Source organism: Ovis canadensis, chromosome 3, assembly GCF_042477335.2.
Source record: "Ovis canadensis isolate MfBH-ARS-UI-01 breed Bighorn chromosome 3, ARS-UI_OviCan_v2, whole genome shotgun sequence".
Classification (NCBI taxonomy): domain Eukaryota; kingdom Metazoa; phylum Chordata; class Mammalia; order Artiodactyla; family Bovidae; genus Ovis; species Ovis canadensis.
The window spans coordinates 142,300,040-142,317,482 of NC_091247.1; the positions used below are offsets into that span (position 1 = coordinate 142,300,040).

Consider the following 17,443-nt stretch of genomic DNA (forward strand, 5'->3'; position numbering starts at 1 on the left):
GACTGTTCCCCCATCCTTCTCCTGTTCTGCCAGTCTCCCCCGTGATCACACACAGAAAGCCCACGTATCCCTCTGTTCACTGCTTCCCAAAATACCTTTCCTTGAACTTGGTGGAGAGCCCTTTGGCCCGGATGCCTCTTTTCCAGAGCTCTCTTTGCCCCTCCCTGCCTGTCTTTTAACTGAAACTTCGGTTAAGTTGGGGTACTCAGTTGTGTCCAGCTCTTTGTGACCCCATGGACTGTAGCCCGCCAGGCTCCTCTGTTGTGGTGATTTCCCAGGCAAGAATGCTGGGGTGGGTTGGCATTTCCTTCTCCAGGGGACCTTCCTGACCCAGGGATCAAGCCCACATCTCCTATGTCTCCTGCACTGCAGGCGAGTTCTTTACCTGCTGTGCCACCAGTCAATTTGGGGACCTGCTGGCTTCCGTCAGGCTCAGCTCTGTCCGAGGACTGCAGTAAATGCTCTGTGTAACCCTCAATTCCTCCCACAAATGTGGCATCAGGAAGGTGTGCCCAGCCTCGTGTTCAACACCAGGAACCCAGAAAATGATGGAGTGGGGGCCCTGGCTCTTGAGGAGGGGGCTCCTGAAGGCTGGTCTGGCTGACATGGTATTGGAAGGTCTGCATCTCTCCCCATCTGTGGCTCCCCTGCCTAGGGGAGGTCTAGCCAGGTGACATGACCGTGGCTGGGTCAGCCACAGGCTTTGATCTTCAGAATTCTCCCAGCCTGGTGCTGAGTTCCAGAGGATCCAAGAGGGGATGTTGTTTCACAGAGGCACCTTTTGCTGCCCCCTCTCAACCCACTTTATTAGCAGACTCCTCCACTACCTTTCCTTTATCTGCAGGTGGGTGCGGGAGTTTCTGAATGACGAAAACAAAGGCCTGGACGTGTTGGTGGATTACCTATCCTTTGCCCAGTGTTCTGTCATGTGAGTACCACGTGGGACCAGGGCAGGGGGACCAGTGAGGTAGGACACGGCCCCATTCTGCTTTGACTGGAACTGCCAGTAGTGAAGGTGGAATGGGAACCCCAGGCAACAGTGTGGGCACGGGCAGGTGGCCACGGGGCTGTCTGATGTCAGTGAAGAGTGCCAGGTGCCTGGAGCAGAAGGTGCGTTTTGGGGAGCAGAAGGCAAGTTGTGGAAGGGCAGCTCGGGACCCTAACCCAGAAGACCCAGACTCCATGCTGGGAGCTGCCCAAGGAGGTGTCCTGGCTTTTGGGAGAGAGGACCCCCGCAGGGTTCATTTACTTTGGGAGAGCTAGGTCTTCACAAAGCCACTTAGGTCTCCAGCTGTAAGGGGGTTTCTCTGTGTCACCCCAGAAGCAGTGAGCATGACCTTTGACAGACTGAAAATGAAGCATTCAGGAGCCTTTTTCACGCAGGCGGGGGTTTGGAGGCAGCTGGAAGTGAGTTAACACAGAGGAAAAGGCAACGTGGGCTGGGGTGGGGAGTGGAAGGAACGAGGGCTTTCAAGGCAAAGCCTGGCGTGGGTCTCTTCAGTCCTTTACCATCTGCGTGACCTCTGGAAAGATTGTTGAGGTCCTCTTACGTGAGAGGGGATCCATGTTCCAGGGTTGCTGTAAGCCTTAGATGATATTCTGCGTAAAGCAGTCTGTAGTATTTGGAACATAGGCTGTACTGTGGTAGCCACTGTCTATTTGTTAATTGTTGTTATTTAAGGTGGTGTTCTCTGGAGAAGGAAATGGCGATCCACTCCAGTACTCTTGCCTGGAAAATCCCATGGATGGAGGAGCCTGGTAGGCTACCATCTACGGGGTCGCAAAGAGTCGGACATGACTGAGCGACTTCACTTTCACTTTCCCTACCATAATTACCTAAATGTATGGAGAGAGGGATTATGTTGATCATTCACAGCGTGGCCAACACATGCAGACCTGTACCCAAGGCTTACCAGAGCCCTCGGGTGACCATCATCCCAGTTTACCCGTGACTTTCCCCACATGACTTTCCCCAGTGTAAGCGCTGAAAGTCCCTCATCCTGGGGAACTCCTCAGTCCAGGGACTCCGCCCCAGTCATGACTTTCACTTTTCTTGCTGCCGTCCTTGCCCTGGGCCATTCTCCTTCCTCAGCAGGTTTTTCCCCTCACCTCCTTAAGAGTTCGGAACTATTGCCCCTCCTGGGTTTGGCCTTAGTCATTTTTACCAGGTCATCCTGTTAAAACCAAGAGTGACCCACTCCCCCTTCCCATCCAGGCAGAAGTCAAGCCTCAGCATCCTTCTATCCCTTAAAAAAAAAAAAACTTACTCTTTTTATAGAAAGAAATGAAAAATATTTGCTGAAGCGATTTAAAAAAAATAATTCAGAGCTTTTATAGTAAAAGATGTAGATCATTTTTCCAAATAAGCCTATCTTGTTTGGAAAGCAAATAAATTCCAGCTGCTTGAAACCAAAATACCCTAGAACCTTAGTATTGTAGTGTCCATGGCAGTACCTTTGACTGTGTTTTTAAAAGAAAGACTCAGGGCAGGCAGAGGGTAGGTAAGAGTGTGTGTTTTGGGAAGGGTTGAGAGGAGAAGAGTGAAGCCAAATAAAGTTTGAGTCAAGGCACTTATTTGTACACTGAACGTCCCAGAGTGCGGTTGGAGTGGGGAATACTATTTTCAATGGAGGGAGGGCACTGGGAAGTGGTTTCCCTGTCCTGGAGACTCCTCCGAGGTCTGCTTGAAAGCCCCGTCAGACATCTGACCGTCAGGATCCTGAAGTCTGCTCCTCCTTTCTTGGAAACATTCAGGCATCTGCAGATACTGCTTCCTATTTCAGAAAGCCTTGGCCTCTGTGACTTTGACCCTGGCGCTGTGCATATTTAAGGAGCCTGTTGGAAATGCTCGGTCTGTCCTGGGTGACCCTCTTCAGGGAAGAGGACAGGAAAGGGGAGTGGGGCTTGTTTCTCAGAGGGGGAGATCCAATGAGGGGACCTGCAAGGGAGAACGCCCTGTGGGTTCATCATCTTGAGCTGTCCTCTTTGCTCTGGCCACACTCCCAAACTGCTGATTGTAGAAGACAGCTGGTCCAAGAAGCAAAAAGTGACAAAGAAGCCGTCCCAACTCTCGTAGGGACTAAGGACCCCAGTTCACACCTCTGCCCGCCCCCAAGGGAACCTGCAGCGTGAGGAGCCTCTGAGCCAGGAAAACCTAGAAACCTCTAGAATCATGGAGATCCCAGCCATCAAAACTCAGTGCTGGGATGGGACTGTGGAGTTCCTCCTGAACATGGAGGCCTGTCCCTCTCTGGCTTCACCAGGACCCCCAGCCCCCCTCCACTCAGACCTGCCTCCTGAACATAATCCAGAACCACCCAGGCGCCCTCAGGGCATTGAGAGGCCTCTCCAGCAGCTGCTGTTGGCTGCCTAGTAGTACCTGCAGTTGCCCAGTTCCCCACCGCTTCTCTTCGGGCTGTCAAGGGGACCCATGGCTTCTCTGAGATGTCCTGTCTGTGGTTGGAGGTGCAGAAAGACTGCCAGCCCCTCGAGTCCCTTCAGGCCCATGGGAGGTGACTCCTGGAGTTGCTTGGCCAGTGGGGAGCAGCAGCTGGCCTCCCAGAATCCCCATCTCCTCAGATGCCCCTCCTGGGCATGGCCCATGCCGCCTCTGCCCTGCTCAGCACATCTGTGCCAGGGGCTCTCCCAGCCAGAGCTGGGTCTCTGCCGCCCGGTTCCGCTTTTTCTTCTGGCTGCCCTTGCTTCTCGTGGCCCTCAAGGTCTAACGGGCAGGGGTGGGCCCGCCAGGGGCTTGGCACTGAATTTCTCCTGTGTGCGTGCATGTGTGTCCTTTCCTGCTCCAGGTTTGACTTTGAGGCTCTGGAGAGTGGTGACGATGGTGCGTTTGACAAGCTCCGGTCCTGGAGCAGGTCTATCGAGGACCTGCAGCCACCCAGCGCCCTGTCAGCCCCCTTCACCAACAGCCTCGCTCGCTCTGCGCGCCAGTCTGTGCTCCGGTATGTGTGCTCTCGCTCTGCCCGCCTGCCTCCCACCCTCGCCCCCATCCGTGCAGGTCCTGGGTGACGGCGGTGAGTGCTCACGCGCCTCCCTTCACTCTTGCTTCCAGGCTCAGCTCTCTTGCCCTCTGCCTGCCAGTCTGTCTCTGGTCTGTCCTCTCTGTCCCTTGACTCTGCCCAGCGACCTGTCCTGGGTAAGTACATCCCCCTCGGCTGTGCCCACCCCCTCTGGGGTTGCAGCCCTCCCCTCTTGTCTCCCCCTCTCTGGGGGCCGCTCCGTTCCTCACTCTCACTCTGCTGTTCCTCCAGGCCCCTGGGCAGGGCTTGTCCTCATCCAGCTCGTTGGTCTTCACCGGCTGGTCCAGCACCTGCCTTCATGTGTGTTTCCCTCTGCTCCATCAGCTGCCCGGAGACCAGCCCCTACCAGCCTGCTGCTGCTCACCTTTCCCTCACTTCTCCCTTTAGGCCTTTTTTCCTCCAAGGCTGCAGTGTGTGCGTTGGTCTGCAGTAGCTGAAGAGCTGTCCTGCCCTGACGCAGGTGGATGGACTGGATGATTTCTCAGAGCCCCTTCACAGAGGGAGGCTTCCCTTTGGGCCCTGCGGCCCTTTCCATGATTTCTCTCAGCCATGCTTTTCTCCTTGTCTCCTTTGGGTCTTGCCCCTGACCCTGCTCATCATTCTAGTCATGCATGACCAGATACCATTTGTGTTTCCTTTTTTTCCCATGAAACATCACTGGGGGCAAAGTCAGAGGTAGCCCCAGCCCTCTTGTAGCCTCTGGGGTCTGCTCTCTTTTCTAGGACCTAGAAATGGGGTAGGAGCCAAGATGCCCCGGCCCCAGGGCACGTGTAGAAGATGCAGTGACTGGGAGGAGGAGGAAGGAGGGCTCAGATGGATGTCTCCTGGACCCATCCTGAGGTCTAGGAAGGCCTGCACACCTCCTGTTGTGTTTGGAGGAGCTCTGGGCTTAGGATGGTTTGGGCACTGGTTTTAAGGCTGGGGTCCTGGAGATTTACTGACAAAGACCTGCTCCAGGGAGGTGAAAACAGTGGAGCACCTGCCCCCTGCACCTTCTCTCTCGGGGCTGTTGGTGCAAGGGCCTCCATCCCCCTTTCCTCCTGCTGCTGAGGGGCAGCCTGCTGTCTGGGTGAGGCTGCACGCCCCCAACCCTTCACCAGAAGCCCCCTCTCCCCCAGGTACAGCACTCTCCCTGGGCGCAGGGCCCTGAAGAACTCCCGCCTGGTGAGCCAGAAGGATGATGTCCACGTGTGTATCCTTTGTCTCAGAGCCATCATGAACTACCAGGTAAGGCAATAGCACTGGCCACGGGCGTTCTGCCCCTTCTACCTGGTCTCCCAACCAGGAGAGCTAGGAAGGCACCAGCTTGTAAAGGATGAGTTTGCAGGTGGGGCCACTGTCAGGGAGCTGCAGCTGGGGCCTGCCTTCCCCTCATCACCGTCTCCCCTCCTGTCCTCTCTCCATGCTGCAGTATGGATTCAACCTGGTCATGTCCCACCCTCACGCTGTCAATGAGATTGCGCTCAGTCTCAACAACAAGAATCCAAGGTGAGTTCTTTTCCTCCCCTCTCTGCCCAGGGCTCTGGAGATCAGGGCTCCACTTGTCCCTTTCTGGAAGTCCTGCCTGGTCTCGGGCCCCGTGGCCTAGGTCAGTGCCTCAGTTCGGCCCCCTCCCCTCTGCTGGAGGAGGAGTGCTCTGCTTCCCTCACAGCTTAGGGAGGGGAGCCAGCTTGTCTCCCCTGCCTTCTCTCCCAAGCTCGCACCTTCTCCTTCACCACGGAGGCTGTCTTTGTTCTCTCGAAAGGACTCTCACAGGTGTGCAAGTGAACTGTGTCATGGCCAGGGCAGGGGCGAGGGTGTTCATTTTTATTTTCCACCCCTTAGGACCAAAGCCCTTGTCTTAGAGCTCCTGGCAGCTGTGTGTTTGGTACGAGGAGGTCACGAAATCATTCTTGCTGCCTTTGACAATTTCAAAGAGGTCAGTGCCCTACATTCATGTGTGTGTGTGTGCGTATGTGTGTTTGGTGGGGAGGATATGGGAGCAAGGTAGGTAAGCACCCTTTCCTGTGATCTCACACATCCTGGGGATTTTAACAGCCCAGTGCTTTTAGCTAGGTGGTCTGCCCCTGCTTTTTTAAACCCAAAGCCAGTCTTCAGTCTTACTAGATCTTATGTTGGGGATGCCCCTGATTGGCCAGCAAAGGATGCCCTCATTGAGGGCTACAGTCGCACATTCCTAAACCACTGTGCAGAATGCCTGAGTTCAGTCCAGTCGCTCAGTCGTGTCCGACTCTTTGCGACTCCATGAATCGCAGCACGCCAGGCCTTCCTCTCCATCACCAACTCCCAGAGTTCACTCAGACTCACGTCCATCAAGTCAGTGATGCCATCCAGCCATCTCATCCTCTGTCGTCCCCTTCTCCTCCTGCCCCCAATCCCTCCCAGCGTCAGAGTCTTTTCCAATGAGTCAACTCTTCACATGAGGTGGCCAAAGTACTGGAGTTTCAGCTTTAGCATCATTCCTTCCAAAGAAATCCCAGGGCTGATCTCCTTCAGAATACCTGAAGAGCCTAGTAATGGTTGGACCCCTGGGAAGCCTGGTGATCTGTGCTTTAACAGGCACCCTGGGTGGTTCAGAGGCGGTGAACACACTGGTCGTACCCAAGGCAGTTATACTTGTTGTGGGAGGAGAAGCAGGGGTTCTCCTGGGGGTGCTGTTGTTGGTGAAGGGAGAGGGACCTCCTACTTGGAATTCCCCAGCGCCAGGGCCTGGCTCTGAAACCCCCATCTGCTTGAACATAGGATTCCTCGACATCCAGCCGCAGCTGCTGGTCCCACCTCTTCCTCCTCTTTGGACCTCTTCCCTAGCATCCATTGTTCAAGCCAGGAAGTGGCTCTTCCTCCTTGAAGCCAGAGGCTCAGCGGAGTCTCTGGACCCCTCTCAGCTCTGGGGCTTTCCTGCGCCCCAGCCTCTCTCCTGCATCCCTGTTAGGACCTCAGTGTCCCGCCTCAGCCTTGGCCTCCACCCGTCTTCCACCCCATTCCTTTCAATAACTCAGCACCCCAGACCCCTTTGTTTCTTCTTGGCCTACCCCCAGGGGCACCTAGAGCCCAGACTAAGGTCACACCTTTACTGAGCCCCTTCTGAGGCCCAGAGCAGATGTCAGGTCCCAGGCTTTCTTATGTCATGTCCCAAGTGGCCAGTTACATGAAGAGTTGTGGTTACACTCGGTCAGAACCAGTTCCTTTGCCGAATGCTCCTAGGAACCAGGGCTCGGGGAGTGCTAGGGTTCTGCAGGGGACAGATCCTGTCACTGAGAAAGTCTGTTTGTTCAGGTGTGCAAGGAGCTGCACCGCTTTGAGAAGCTGATGGAATATTTCCGGAATGAGGACAGCAACATCGACTTCATGGTGAGGAGCTGGGCTGGGTCAGGAGCTTGCCCAGCAGGGCCACCTACTCCTTGAGAGCTGGGCCAGGCTGACAGTGCGCTTTGGTGTTCTGTGTAGAAGCGCAAGTGGTTCTCTACTCAGTAACCGCTGCTTGTCCACTCACCCCAGAGGAAACTCCAGGACAAGGTCATCTTCCTGTCTTGGGTCTGGTTCCTTTCCCCCTTTCTGTGGCCTTACGGTCCCTGATTTGGATCCTTCCTGAGCTGCTTTCCCTTCCCCCAGCTTTTCCTCTGGCTTCACTTTTCCTCAGTCGAAGGTGTTCAGCTAGTAGGGTGGTCTCAAGAAATACCTGCTGAGGGACTTCCCTGGTGATCCAGTGGTTAAGATTCTGCACTTCTGCTGCAGGGGGCACAGGTTCTATCGGGGAGCTAAGATCCCACATGCCAGGTGATGTGGCCAAAAAATAAAAATAGAAGGAAGTTAAAAAAAACAAACCTGCTGATGTGCAAAGGAAGTCCGAGCACGAATCTTCATTTATACTCATTTCTCATATAATTTGTCTTCATACACTGAATATTGTTTGACTTAAATTAAAATACTCTTATTGCTATTGTTCCTCAAAGACTTACCTATTTACTCACTCCTTTTGATCATCCCCCTGATGATGCTGGTTCTGCAGCCGCCTACCATCTCTGTCTCAGCTCTCTGACCCTCTGGGCTGCTCCTCCCCCAGGTGGCCTGCATGCAGTTTATCAACATCGTGGTGCACTCAGTGGAAGACATGAACTTCCGGGTCCATCTGCAATATGAGTTCACAAAGCTGGGGCTGGAGGAGTTCCTGCAGGTGAGCTGGGCCGGAGTCCTCACAGTGGGAGGCACTTCAGGACAGTTCAGGACAGAGGACCAGCTTAGCTGTGTCACAGCGGGTGTTTCTTTTCTAAGAGCCTAGTCATGGATGCTCCTGGCACCCCACCTGCCTTCTGTGGCCTGGGGTTCAGGCCTTCCCGCAGAGGGCTCAAGTCAGTCAGCTCCAGGGCCAAGAATAGGACACTGCTGCAGGAGGAACTCCCCGACTCCCAGCTCTGGGAAGGGGTCGTGGAGGGGATGAGGAGGCTCCCCCCACTGCTACTGTCTGCTCTTCCCCAGAAGTCACGGCACACAGAGAGCGAGAAGCTGCAGGTGCAGATCCAGGCGTACCTGGACAACGTGTTCGACGTGGGGGGTTTGTTGGAGGATGCCGAGACCAAGAATGTGGCCCTGGAGAAGGTGGAAGAGCTGGAGGAGCATGTGTCCCATGTATGTGGTCCTCTGTTGCTGCCAGGACCGCTGTTGAGGGTGGGGAGGGAATGGGGACATGGGAGTCCCAGGAATCCCAAGCCGACTGAGCCCCTGGGAAGCCTCAGAACCCAGCAGGGCCCTCCGGCGCGTGATTCGGCTGAGGCACGGGGCCATCCGTGGTGGAGTGAACACGCCACTAGTGCCCTCTGGACTGGATGTGAGGTGGCCTTGGGCTCCAGAGTTGGGTGTAGCCATTCGCCTAGTACTGTTTCCCGCGGCCTCAGATCCCAGGCCCGCAGGAGTCCGTAGGGAAGCCACTGGGCCAAGCTGCCTTTGGAGCCCTGGGTGGAGGGGTCGGGCTCGGGTGGGTCACTCGGGCTTAGGCTCCGCTGAGTGGCAGGCTTTAGGACTGGCCCCCAGACCTGCCCTTCTCATCCTGCAGCTCACAGAGAAGCTTCTGGACCTAGAGAATGAAAATATGATGCGTGTGGCGGAGCTAGAGAAGCAACTGCTGCAGCGGGAGAAGGAACTGGAGAGCATCAAGGTACCAGGTTACCTGGGGAAGGGGCCCCTGGGCGCTGGGGCCAGGGGATCTTGCTTTCCATCCTTGAGTCGTGTCAAATCCTCAAGAATCCAGATCTTGATTCACCCTTGGAGCATTCCACTGAGGGTGGGCCGATGATTTCATCCCAGGATCTAGCTGGAGAGGGAAGCTGGAACCAGAGTGGGCCAGATGCACACACAGAAAGGTGGAGACCCCTCTGAAGTCCCCGCCTCCTCCTCCAGCCCGTCCCCTTGCTTCTCTCTCGCCGGCACCTCCACGTGCTTCCCCAGCCCTCCTTGGGGCTGTTTGTTAGGGTTTCCACCAGGCATCCCATACTAGAGGGCAATGCCTTCTCATATTTCAGTGTCTTCTCTGTCCCTCATTGAACTTTTGTAGTTAAAATCATGCCCCAACCTACCTGTTCTCCCACAGGAATACAGTTATGCCAGCTCTGTTGAGCCCAGCACATATCCACCAAGCCCCTGCTAAGAGTCTGAAGTGCTCTGTCGGGAGTATGGAGGACACAGAGGTGGCTAAGGCAGGGCCTCGTCCATAGGGGGCTTCCAGTTGAGCAGTTGTACAAACCAAATGGAACGAGAGCAGGCCTGAGGCACCAAGGGCTGAGAGCAGCCATAGCAGGCTGCTGGTGGGTCAATGAGCATCCATAAGGCAGCCTTCTACCCACATCTTGAGGGACCAGGGAAACTGGACTGGAGCACTGCAGGGTGCCGGCCAGGTGGTCGACTTTTCCACTCGCCTCTTGTTATGTTGCATCCCAGCTTCCCCCAGTCCCCACCTGGGTTTCTGCTGCTCTGCCTCTGAGCACCCTCCTGGAGACCCTGGTGTAGGAAGCCTCCCTCCCAGAGGCCTTCAGGTGCTCTTTTCCTAATAGTACCCTCTGCCCAATAGGAGACCTATGAGAACACGAGCCACCAGGTACACACCCTGCGGCGGCTCATTAAAGAGAAAGAGGAGGCCTTCCAGCGCCGATGCCACTTGGAGCCCAGTGCCCGGGGCCTGGAGTCCGTGGGCAGCGAGGCTCTGGCCCGGGTGGGCTCTGCAGAGCTGAATGAGGGCATGCCCCACTCCGACCTGGACCTCCTCGCTCTGGCCCCACCCCCTGAGGAGGCCCTGCCTCTGCCTCCACCGCCAGCTCCTCCCTTGCCCCCGCCTCCTCCCCCCTTACCAGGTAAGCAGAACCCTTACCTGGTAAAAGCCAAGAGGTACAGCCTTATTGTGGGCCCATAGGGGATGTGTTGGAAGGATGTAAAATCAGATGGGAGAGGCTGAGGGAGGGCTGGAATCTGAGGGATGCTCAGGTTACTAGGGAAGGGATTCTAAGAGCAGGTGTGGATCTGTTTTAAGGAGCGTAAGATGCTGCTACTGATTCCTCTGAAGACATTCAAGGAGAGGGCTTAGACTAAAGCAGGAAAGCGTAGGTCAGAGACCAGCACCACCACCCCCGGGACCCCTGGGAGTCAGAGTTAGAACCCCTGGGAGCCGCTTGGGCAGGGAGTTCATGAAGCCTGCTCCCCTGAAAGTCTTTAAGGACAGGTAGGTGAGCAGAGGGGTCTCTTGGCCCTTGAGTTACTGTGCCATTTCTTCTTCCCCCAGACAAGTGTCCCCCGGCCCCACCTCTCCCTGGCGCTGCCCCCTCTGTGGTGTTGACAGTAGGCCTGTCAGGTGAGTGTCCCGAGGGCTCTGGGCAGAGCTAGTGGGACCGAGGGAGTGTGTCCTTGGCTCCTGTCTCACTGATCCTCCTTCTAAATTAGCCATTCGCATTAAGAAACCTATCAAGACCAAGTTCCGGCTGCCTGTCTTCAACTGGACAGCCCTAAAACCCAACCAGATCAGCGGCACTGTCTTTAGCGAACTTGATGATGAGAAGATCTTGGAGGTAGCAGGGCCCGGGGCCCTGAGGGATGGGGTTGGGGGCTAGGGACTAGGTTGTCCTTCAGGCTAGATCTCCTGGCCTTGGAGGAGCCCCCGGGCTCACCCTTGGGGCACCAGAGCTGAGCCAGTGCTGGTGTGCTGCCAGGAGCCCTCCTGAGGGTGAGACCACAGCACATTCCCTCTTGTGACTCCTGCCAGGACCTGGACCTGGACAAGTTTGAAGAACTGTTCAAGACAAAGGCCCAGGGCCCTGCCCTCGATCTCATCTGCTCTAAGAACAAGACAGCACAAAAGGCTGCCAGCAAGGTGACCCTGTTGGAAGCCAATCGTGCCAAGAACCTGGCCATCACCCTACGCAAGGCTGGCCGCTCAGCTGAGGAGATCTGCAGGGCCATCCACACGTGAGGCTCCCACTGAACTTTCCCTGGCCCCCTGCTGTTGGTAACCCACTTAGGATCTCCACCTGGGACCCCAGCCTTCCCTGGATTCCAGGGTATCGACAGAACTCCCTCAGTCATCCAGTGGCTTGGCCAGAACTTACTGCATCTGTGCTGTGTGCCAGACACCGTATGAGGTGCAGGGGAGTCAACCCAGACCTTCCCTCAGGGAGCTCGCAGTCCAGTAGGAACAGTCCAGTAACACTGGGTGGTAACCACCAAGATGATGGAGGTACAGGAGGCTTTGGGAGAACAGCGAGGGCCAGGTAACTGAGCTTGGTGATCAGGAAAGGCTTCCTCGAGGCGGCGATGTCTCACTTGCGACCTGAAGGATGTATATGTATATGAAGTGTAGGTTGGGGCCTGGAGGGAGAGGCATGGCGCCCTGGATACTGAAAATTGACTCTGGCTTTAGTGGAAGGAGGGGAGCCAAAGAGACAGAGCAGAGAGGTGAGCAGAAGTCTTGCAGGCTGGGCCTCCCAAAGCACATCTGGGAGCTGAAACTTCTTAGCTGCAGAGGGAAGGTATTGAAGGGTTCTTAAACAAGAATGGACTGTGCCCCTAGGACTTTGACTGGTGCTGAGTAACATCAGTACTGGAGTTACTGGAGGGGAGGCAGTGAGTCCTCTGCCTCTGGATGTGTGCTGCTCAAGACCCCGCCCTCCGTCCTTGTAGGAACTGTGGGCAAAGGCAAGACCCGAGGTGGTTCCTCCCTCCTACACAGGTTTGACCTCCAGACACTGCCCGTCGACTTCGTGGAGTGCCTGATGCGCTTCCTGCCCACGGAGGCGGAAGTGAAGCTGCTGCGGCAGTACGAGCGGGAGAGGCAGCCGCTGGAGGAACTGACGGCTGAGGACCGCTTCATGCTGCTCTTCAGCAAGGTGGAGCGGCTGACCCAGCGAATGGCTGGCATGGCCTTCCTGGGCAACTTCCAGGACAACCTGCAGATGCTCACGCCGGTACGGCTCTCCCCTGAATCCTGGTGGTCTGCGGCGCATCCCCCCAACTCCTGACCTGCTGGCCCCCTTCCCTGCTGGCCCTGCTCTGACATCATCCCGCCCTGGCACGGGATTACTTAGTTCTTCCTCTTGCCTTCCAGCAACTCAACGCTATCATTGCCGCCTCTGCCTCTGTCAAGTCTTCCCAGAAGCTGAAGCAGATGTTGGAGGTGGGGGAGGTTGTGGATGTGGGTGTGGGTGGTCCCCAGGTCCTGGGTGGGGCTGGAGCTGTACAGAGAGGAGGGCCTGCCCTGAGTTCCTCTGGTGCACCTCTGGACAGATCATACTTGCGCTGGGGAACTACATGAACAGCAGCAAGCGGGGAGCTGTGTATGGCTTCAAGCTCCAGAGCCTGGATCTGGTAAGAGGGTAGGGGCGACACGGAGCCAGGGAGCTTGAGGGGCAGCAGCTGTGGAACCCAGGTGTTCAGACCTGTTGCATTGCCCTTTGCCCCCCTCGACCAGCTGCTGGACACCAAGTCCACTGACAGGAAGATGACCCTGCTTCATTTCATCGCCCTGACGGTGAAGGAGAAGTACCCAGACCTGGCTAACTTTTGGCATGAGCTGCACTTCGTGGAGAAAGCCGCTGCAGGTGAGAGCCCAGCCAGGCGAGCCCACCCTTGTGTCCAGCCCAGGACAATCCCCAGAAGCTATGAGGAGAAGAACGCTTGGGTGCCTTTCTGGCTTTTCTTTCTGATACTTCGAAGCTTTCCGCTGGGGCTATGGGCAGGGGCCACCCCAGAGAGAGCCTTCCTACAGGCCCCTCGCCCCACCCGGGTGCTATGGGAGCTGGTAGAGAAAGGCAGCCGCGGCTCTTCGACCCCACAGGCTGGCCCTGGAGCCTGCGTGTCTCTGTGATGTGTGTGAAGCCCCCCACAGACATAGGGTCGCGGTTATTTTTGTCCCCCTCATGAAACCGGGGCAGGCCTGGGGCGGCTCTGTGTTGGAGCCCAGTAGTCTCTGGCTCACCTTCCTTGTCTATCTGGAGGGTCACGAGCCCACAGCCTCCACTCCTTTTCCTTGGCCCCTGTAAGAGCCTGGCTAGCTTGGTGTGCCCCTCTCCATCCATGTGGGAGCTCTGGAAGCAGGGCGTGAGGAACCAAGCTAGCCTCTGCTGCGGGGAGGGCTGTAGTCCTCAGTCTGGGCTCTGGTGACCACAGTGTCTCTGGAGAACGTGCTGCTGGACGTGAAGGAGCTGGGCCGGGGCATGGAGCTGATCCGGCGGGAATGCAGCATACATGACAACAGCGTCCTGCGCAACTTCCTTAGCACCAACGAAGGCAAACTGGACAAGCTCCAGCGTGACGCCAAGACGGCCGAGGTGAGCACAGGGTGGAGGCGCCATGCCCCTCTGGTGGGCGTGGTTCCGGTCCTTGGCTTGGAGAACTTTCGTCAGGCAGCTGGCTGGCTGATTTGGGGGCAGGAGCTGGCACTGTGGGTGGCAGGCAGGTGCCTCTGGAGACACGCACTCCAGGGGGCTCTGGGAGCCCCTTGTTCTTTTCCCTCCCACAGTGGCTATGGGGGCCGCTGTTGCCTCTCCTTGGTCCTGGCTGGTCCCTGGTGGGAGCTGGGCTTCCCCTTCCCTGCTGGGCTGACCCCTTCTGCCCACCCCTTCCCCAGGAAGCCTACAACGCGGTAGTACGCTACTTCGGCGAGAGTCCCAAGACCACACCTCCATCTGTATTCTTCCCAGTGTTTGTCCGATTCATTCGTTCTTACAAGGTGAGTAGAAGAGAGGTTTTTAAAGAGGAGTCTGGCTCAGAGAAATTGGGTAGGGGTAGAGAGGGCTGGGCTTCAAGTCTGGGCCTTTTTCTTCTCCTCCTCTGAGTCCTGGGAGGGATCGATGGAAGCTGGCCACAGGCCTCTTAGCTGTGAACTGGTGGGCAGGGTGGGGGCCCAGGCCCTTCCTGTCATTGTTTGGGGCAGGAAGTACCCCTCCAGAGGGTGGCCACCTGGGGTTGCTGGTCCCACTGACACCCACTCTCCACCCTCAGTGTCCGCTCCTCCCCTCATAGCCTGTATGAGCCTCAGCACACACACACCATCCTTAAACACACACGCTATCCTCAACACACACACCATCTTTCATGGTTCTTAGGAAGCAGAACAAGAGAACGAAGCCCGCAAGAAGCAGGAGGAGGTAATGCGGGAGAAGCAGCTGGCTCAGGAAGCCAAGAAACTGGATGCCAAGGTGGGTGGGACCAAGAGCTGGGGCCTGGAGAACAGGGCAGAGGCTTAGGGGGACGGTGGAGCAGAGAGCTGGAGCCCCAAGACCACCCAGAGGGCCTGATGCTGGAGTCCACGGGCTGGGGAGAGGGTCTGTGAGAGGGGACTCCCAGCCATGGGGGCGGGGGTGCTGGTAAGCACAATCCAGGGCACTCCAGGGTCTGAGTGCATCTTGAGCAGGAACCAGCCCCGTGGAGGGTTAGTGCTGACTCCCTTCCCCTTCAAATGCTCGGCCCTAGACCCCATCTCAGCGGAACAAGTGGCAGCAGCAGGAGCTGATTGCAGAGCTGAGGCGGCGCCAAGCCAAGGAGCACCGGCCTGTTTACGAGGGGAAGGATGGTACCATTGAGGACATCATCACAGGTGGGCCCTTTGCCCTCCCTGGTGCCTGGCCGCTGAGTGGCTCCCACACCCCTCCCATAGCCCTTTGGGCCTCCTCCCACCCCACCCCCATGGGGCCTGACCACTGTCTCTCTCCTGGGCCACAGTGCTGAAGAGTGTCCCTTTCACGGCCCGTACTGCCAAGCGGGGCTCACGCTTCTTCTGTGATGCAGCCCACCATGATGAGTCAAACTGTTAACCCCCAAGGCTGGGGCCCTTGACAGGTACTGGGCACCACAGCTGCCCTCTGCATGCCCACCTCCCAGCACTCCTGCTGGGACCCACAGGCACCTCCTCTCCTGCATGATTTGGAACCATCCTCTGGCAGCCTCGTGGTGACAGGGGACACATACTTCTTCCCTTGCATGCCCCGTGCTCTGAGAAGCATGACTGATCCCCTGCATGTACCCTCAGGGAAGTGGTGCTCTCCCACTAATGCTGTCCTGGCTTCTACTAAGACCCAAGGGGTAGGGAGCTGCCCAAATAGGCAGGACCAGGCGCCACCTCTGATTACTGAGGCTGAGCAGCTCCAGTCCTGGGCCTGGGTGTCCGTTGTCCTTGCCTCTTCAAATGAGCTCTGGCAGTGGCTTCTGTCCAGGGACATCAGATGACCCTTGACCTGTTTCCTGATATCCAATCTGCCTGGGGTCTCTTACCAGGTTCTAGCTCTTGCTGAGTCCACCTTGTTTCTGCCATTCCCTAGTGACCTCTAGTACCCCTGCCTGTTGTTCTGAACATGCAGAGTCCACCCTGACTGTTCACTCCAGCCTCTTTTAATCTCACTCATTAGCCTCACGGCTGGCTCTTTGCTAGACTTGCCTGTGGGGCTGGGCCTACAGATGGTGGGCCTGGCCCAGCCTCCCTGCCTGTTCACAGGCCTCTTGTCTTCCCCACAGGCCTCCACCAGCAGCCCCTCGTTGTTCGCCCTCCAGCCAGGAGTGCTGCACCGCCTGCTGGCCCCCCTCGGGCTCCAGGCCCCCACTGAGACCCTCCTCGAAGCAGAAGCACTTCAACCCTCGGAGTCCTCCAAGTCCAATCAGTGCACCTGAAGCCCTGGAACTGGCCAAGGGCCCAGCAGAGGGCTATGCTGCTCTCAGTCCATCCCAGCTCTCAAAGCTGGAGCTTGCCTGCCGCCTCTGTGGGCACTGGGTCTTTCAGGGCCTGGCACTTCCAGCACTGCACTTTGCTCCCAAGGTCTTCAACTTCATTTCCTCAAGAGCCAGCTCAGGGCTAGAAAAACCATTTCCAGCTTTAAGCTAGGCCTCAGGCACCTAGGCCCCCCGTCACTAGAGCCAGAGGGAAGAGAAGAGAAAGCAATTATCCCTTCTTTTTTCCCTTTACTTTGTGAGTCCCAGTGGTCAGCTGTGATCTAGGAGTGTCCAAGCTTAGCGAGCCCTGGACCCTGCCAGCCTCAGATCTCCTTCTACTAGGAGCAAGGCTCTCCTAAGCCTGGGCCCGCCCAGCTGTGCCCTAGTGATAAGGGGAGAGGAGCGAATCCACGCTCCCTGCCCGTGGCCCTTTGCAGTCAAGGTTGACTCTCTTTGCCAATGTGAGCAGAGGGGTCATTTCCTCTTCCCCAGCCTGGAGACAGCAAGAGAAAGGAGGTACCAACAGCATCCTCACTTTTCCCCAGCTAGGTTTTGCTGGCAGGGGGCAGGGTCATGGTGGTCTCAGCTGTTTTCTCCATCCCCTGCCAGTTTCTTCTCAGTAGCTGAAGGGAACACAGGGGCCCACTCCTTTTTGTACATGTACCATTTCTTCTTTCTTGTACATAAACCCCAAACCTTCCTTCTCTCAACAAAGGCTTGAAATACCAGGCCTGACTCTGTCTCCTTTTTCTGAGCATAGGGGCTACATTGGCCATTTAGGCTGACCTAAGCCACAGGGGGGCTTCCCTGGTGGTTCAGCGGTAAAGAATCTGCCTGCAATGCAGGAGATGTAGGTTCATTCCCTGGGTGGGGAAGATCCCCTGGAGAAGGGCATGGCAACCCATTCCAGTATTCTTGCCTGGAGAAGCCCATGGACAGAGGACCCTGGCAGGCTGCAGTCCATAGGGTCGCACAGAATTGGACACGACTGATGTGACTAAGCAGCAGCAAGCCACAGAGACAGACAGGAGGCTGGGCCAAGCTGCCACGCTTGGGGGAGGTGACTGCAGAAGCCTGGGCAAGGAGAACCTGTTTAGATGGGCTCCAACCTCACAAAGGGAGGCAGGCCACCCATGAGGCACCAGTGCCCCCTGCTGGCCACGCGTGTACCTGTCTGGTCCCCAACCTGCCCCTGGTACCAAGCCCACGGACAAGACAAAAGAGCCACTGGC

At 56.8% G+C, this 17,443-nt stretch overlaps 1 protein-coding gene across 8 annotated transcripts in view; it reads left to right on the plus strand.

The window, feature by feature from the left end:
• Positions 1–16,939, plus strand: part of FMNL3 (formin like 3) — a 52,593-nt gene extending 35,654 nt beyond the window's left edge. The window contains exons 5-27 of one of the 8 annotated variants that reach the window (XM_069580802.1): positions 845–928; positions 3,804–3,956; positions 5,153–5,261; positions 5,446–5,522; positions 5,859–5,952; positions 7,311–7,385; positions 8,098–8,208; positions 8,511–8,660; positions 9,085–9,186; positions 10,096–10,375; positions 10,801–10,869; positions 10,959–11,083; positions 11,278–11,480; positions 12,241–12,475; positions 12,616–12,684; positions 12,795–12,875; positions 12,979–13,108; positions 13,677–13,837; positions 14,137–14,238; positions 14,615–14,707; positions 14,982–15,105; positions 15,231–15,347; positions 16,020–16,939. In XM_069580802.1, the coding sequence (XP_069436903.1) occupies positions 845–928; positions 3,804–3,956; positions 5,153–5,261; positions 5,446–5,522; positions 5,859–5,952; positions 7,311–7,385; positions 8,098–8,208; positions 8,511–8,660; positions 9,085–9,186; positions 10,096–10,375; positions 10,801–10,869; positions 10,959–11,083; positions 11,278–11,480; positions 12,241–12,475; positions 12,616–12,684; positions 12,795–12,875; positions 12,979–13,108; positions 13,677–13,837; positions 14,137–14,238; positions 14,615–14,707; positions 14,982–15,105; positions 15,231–15,322 (2,719 nt within the window). In that variant the 3' untranslated portion in view covers positions 15,323–15,347; positions 16,020–16,939. The remainder of the gene's footprint in view (positions 1–844; positions 929–3,803; positions 3,957–5,152; positions 5,262–5,445; positions 5,523–5,858; positions 5,953–7,310; positions 7,386–8,097; positions 8,209–8,510; positions 8,661–9,084; positions 9,187–10,095; positions 10,376–10,800; positions 10,870–10,958; positions 11,084–11,277; positions 11,481–12,240; positions 12,476–12,615; positions 12,685–12,794; positions 12,876–12,978; positions 13,109–13,676; positions 13,838–14,136; positions 14,239–14,614; positions 14,708–14,981; positions 15,106–15,230; positions 15,348–16,019) is intronic. The other 7 variants (XM_069580803.1, XM_069580804.1, XM_069580805.1 and 4 more) reach the window with 7 other exon arrangements.
• Positions 16,940–17,443: the final 504 nt, after the last annotated feature.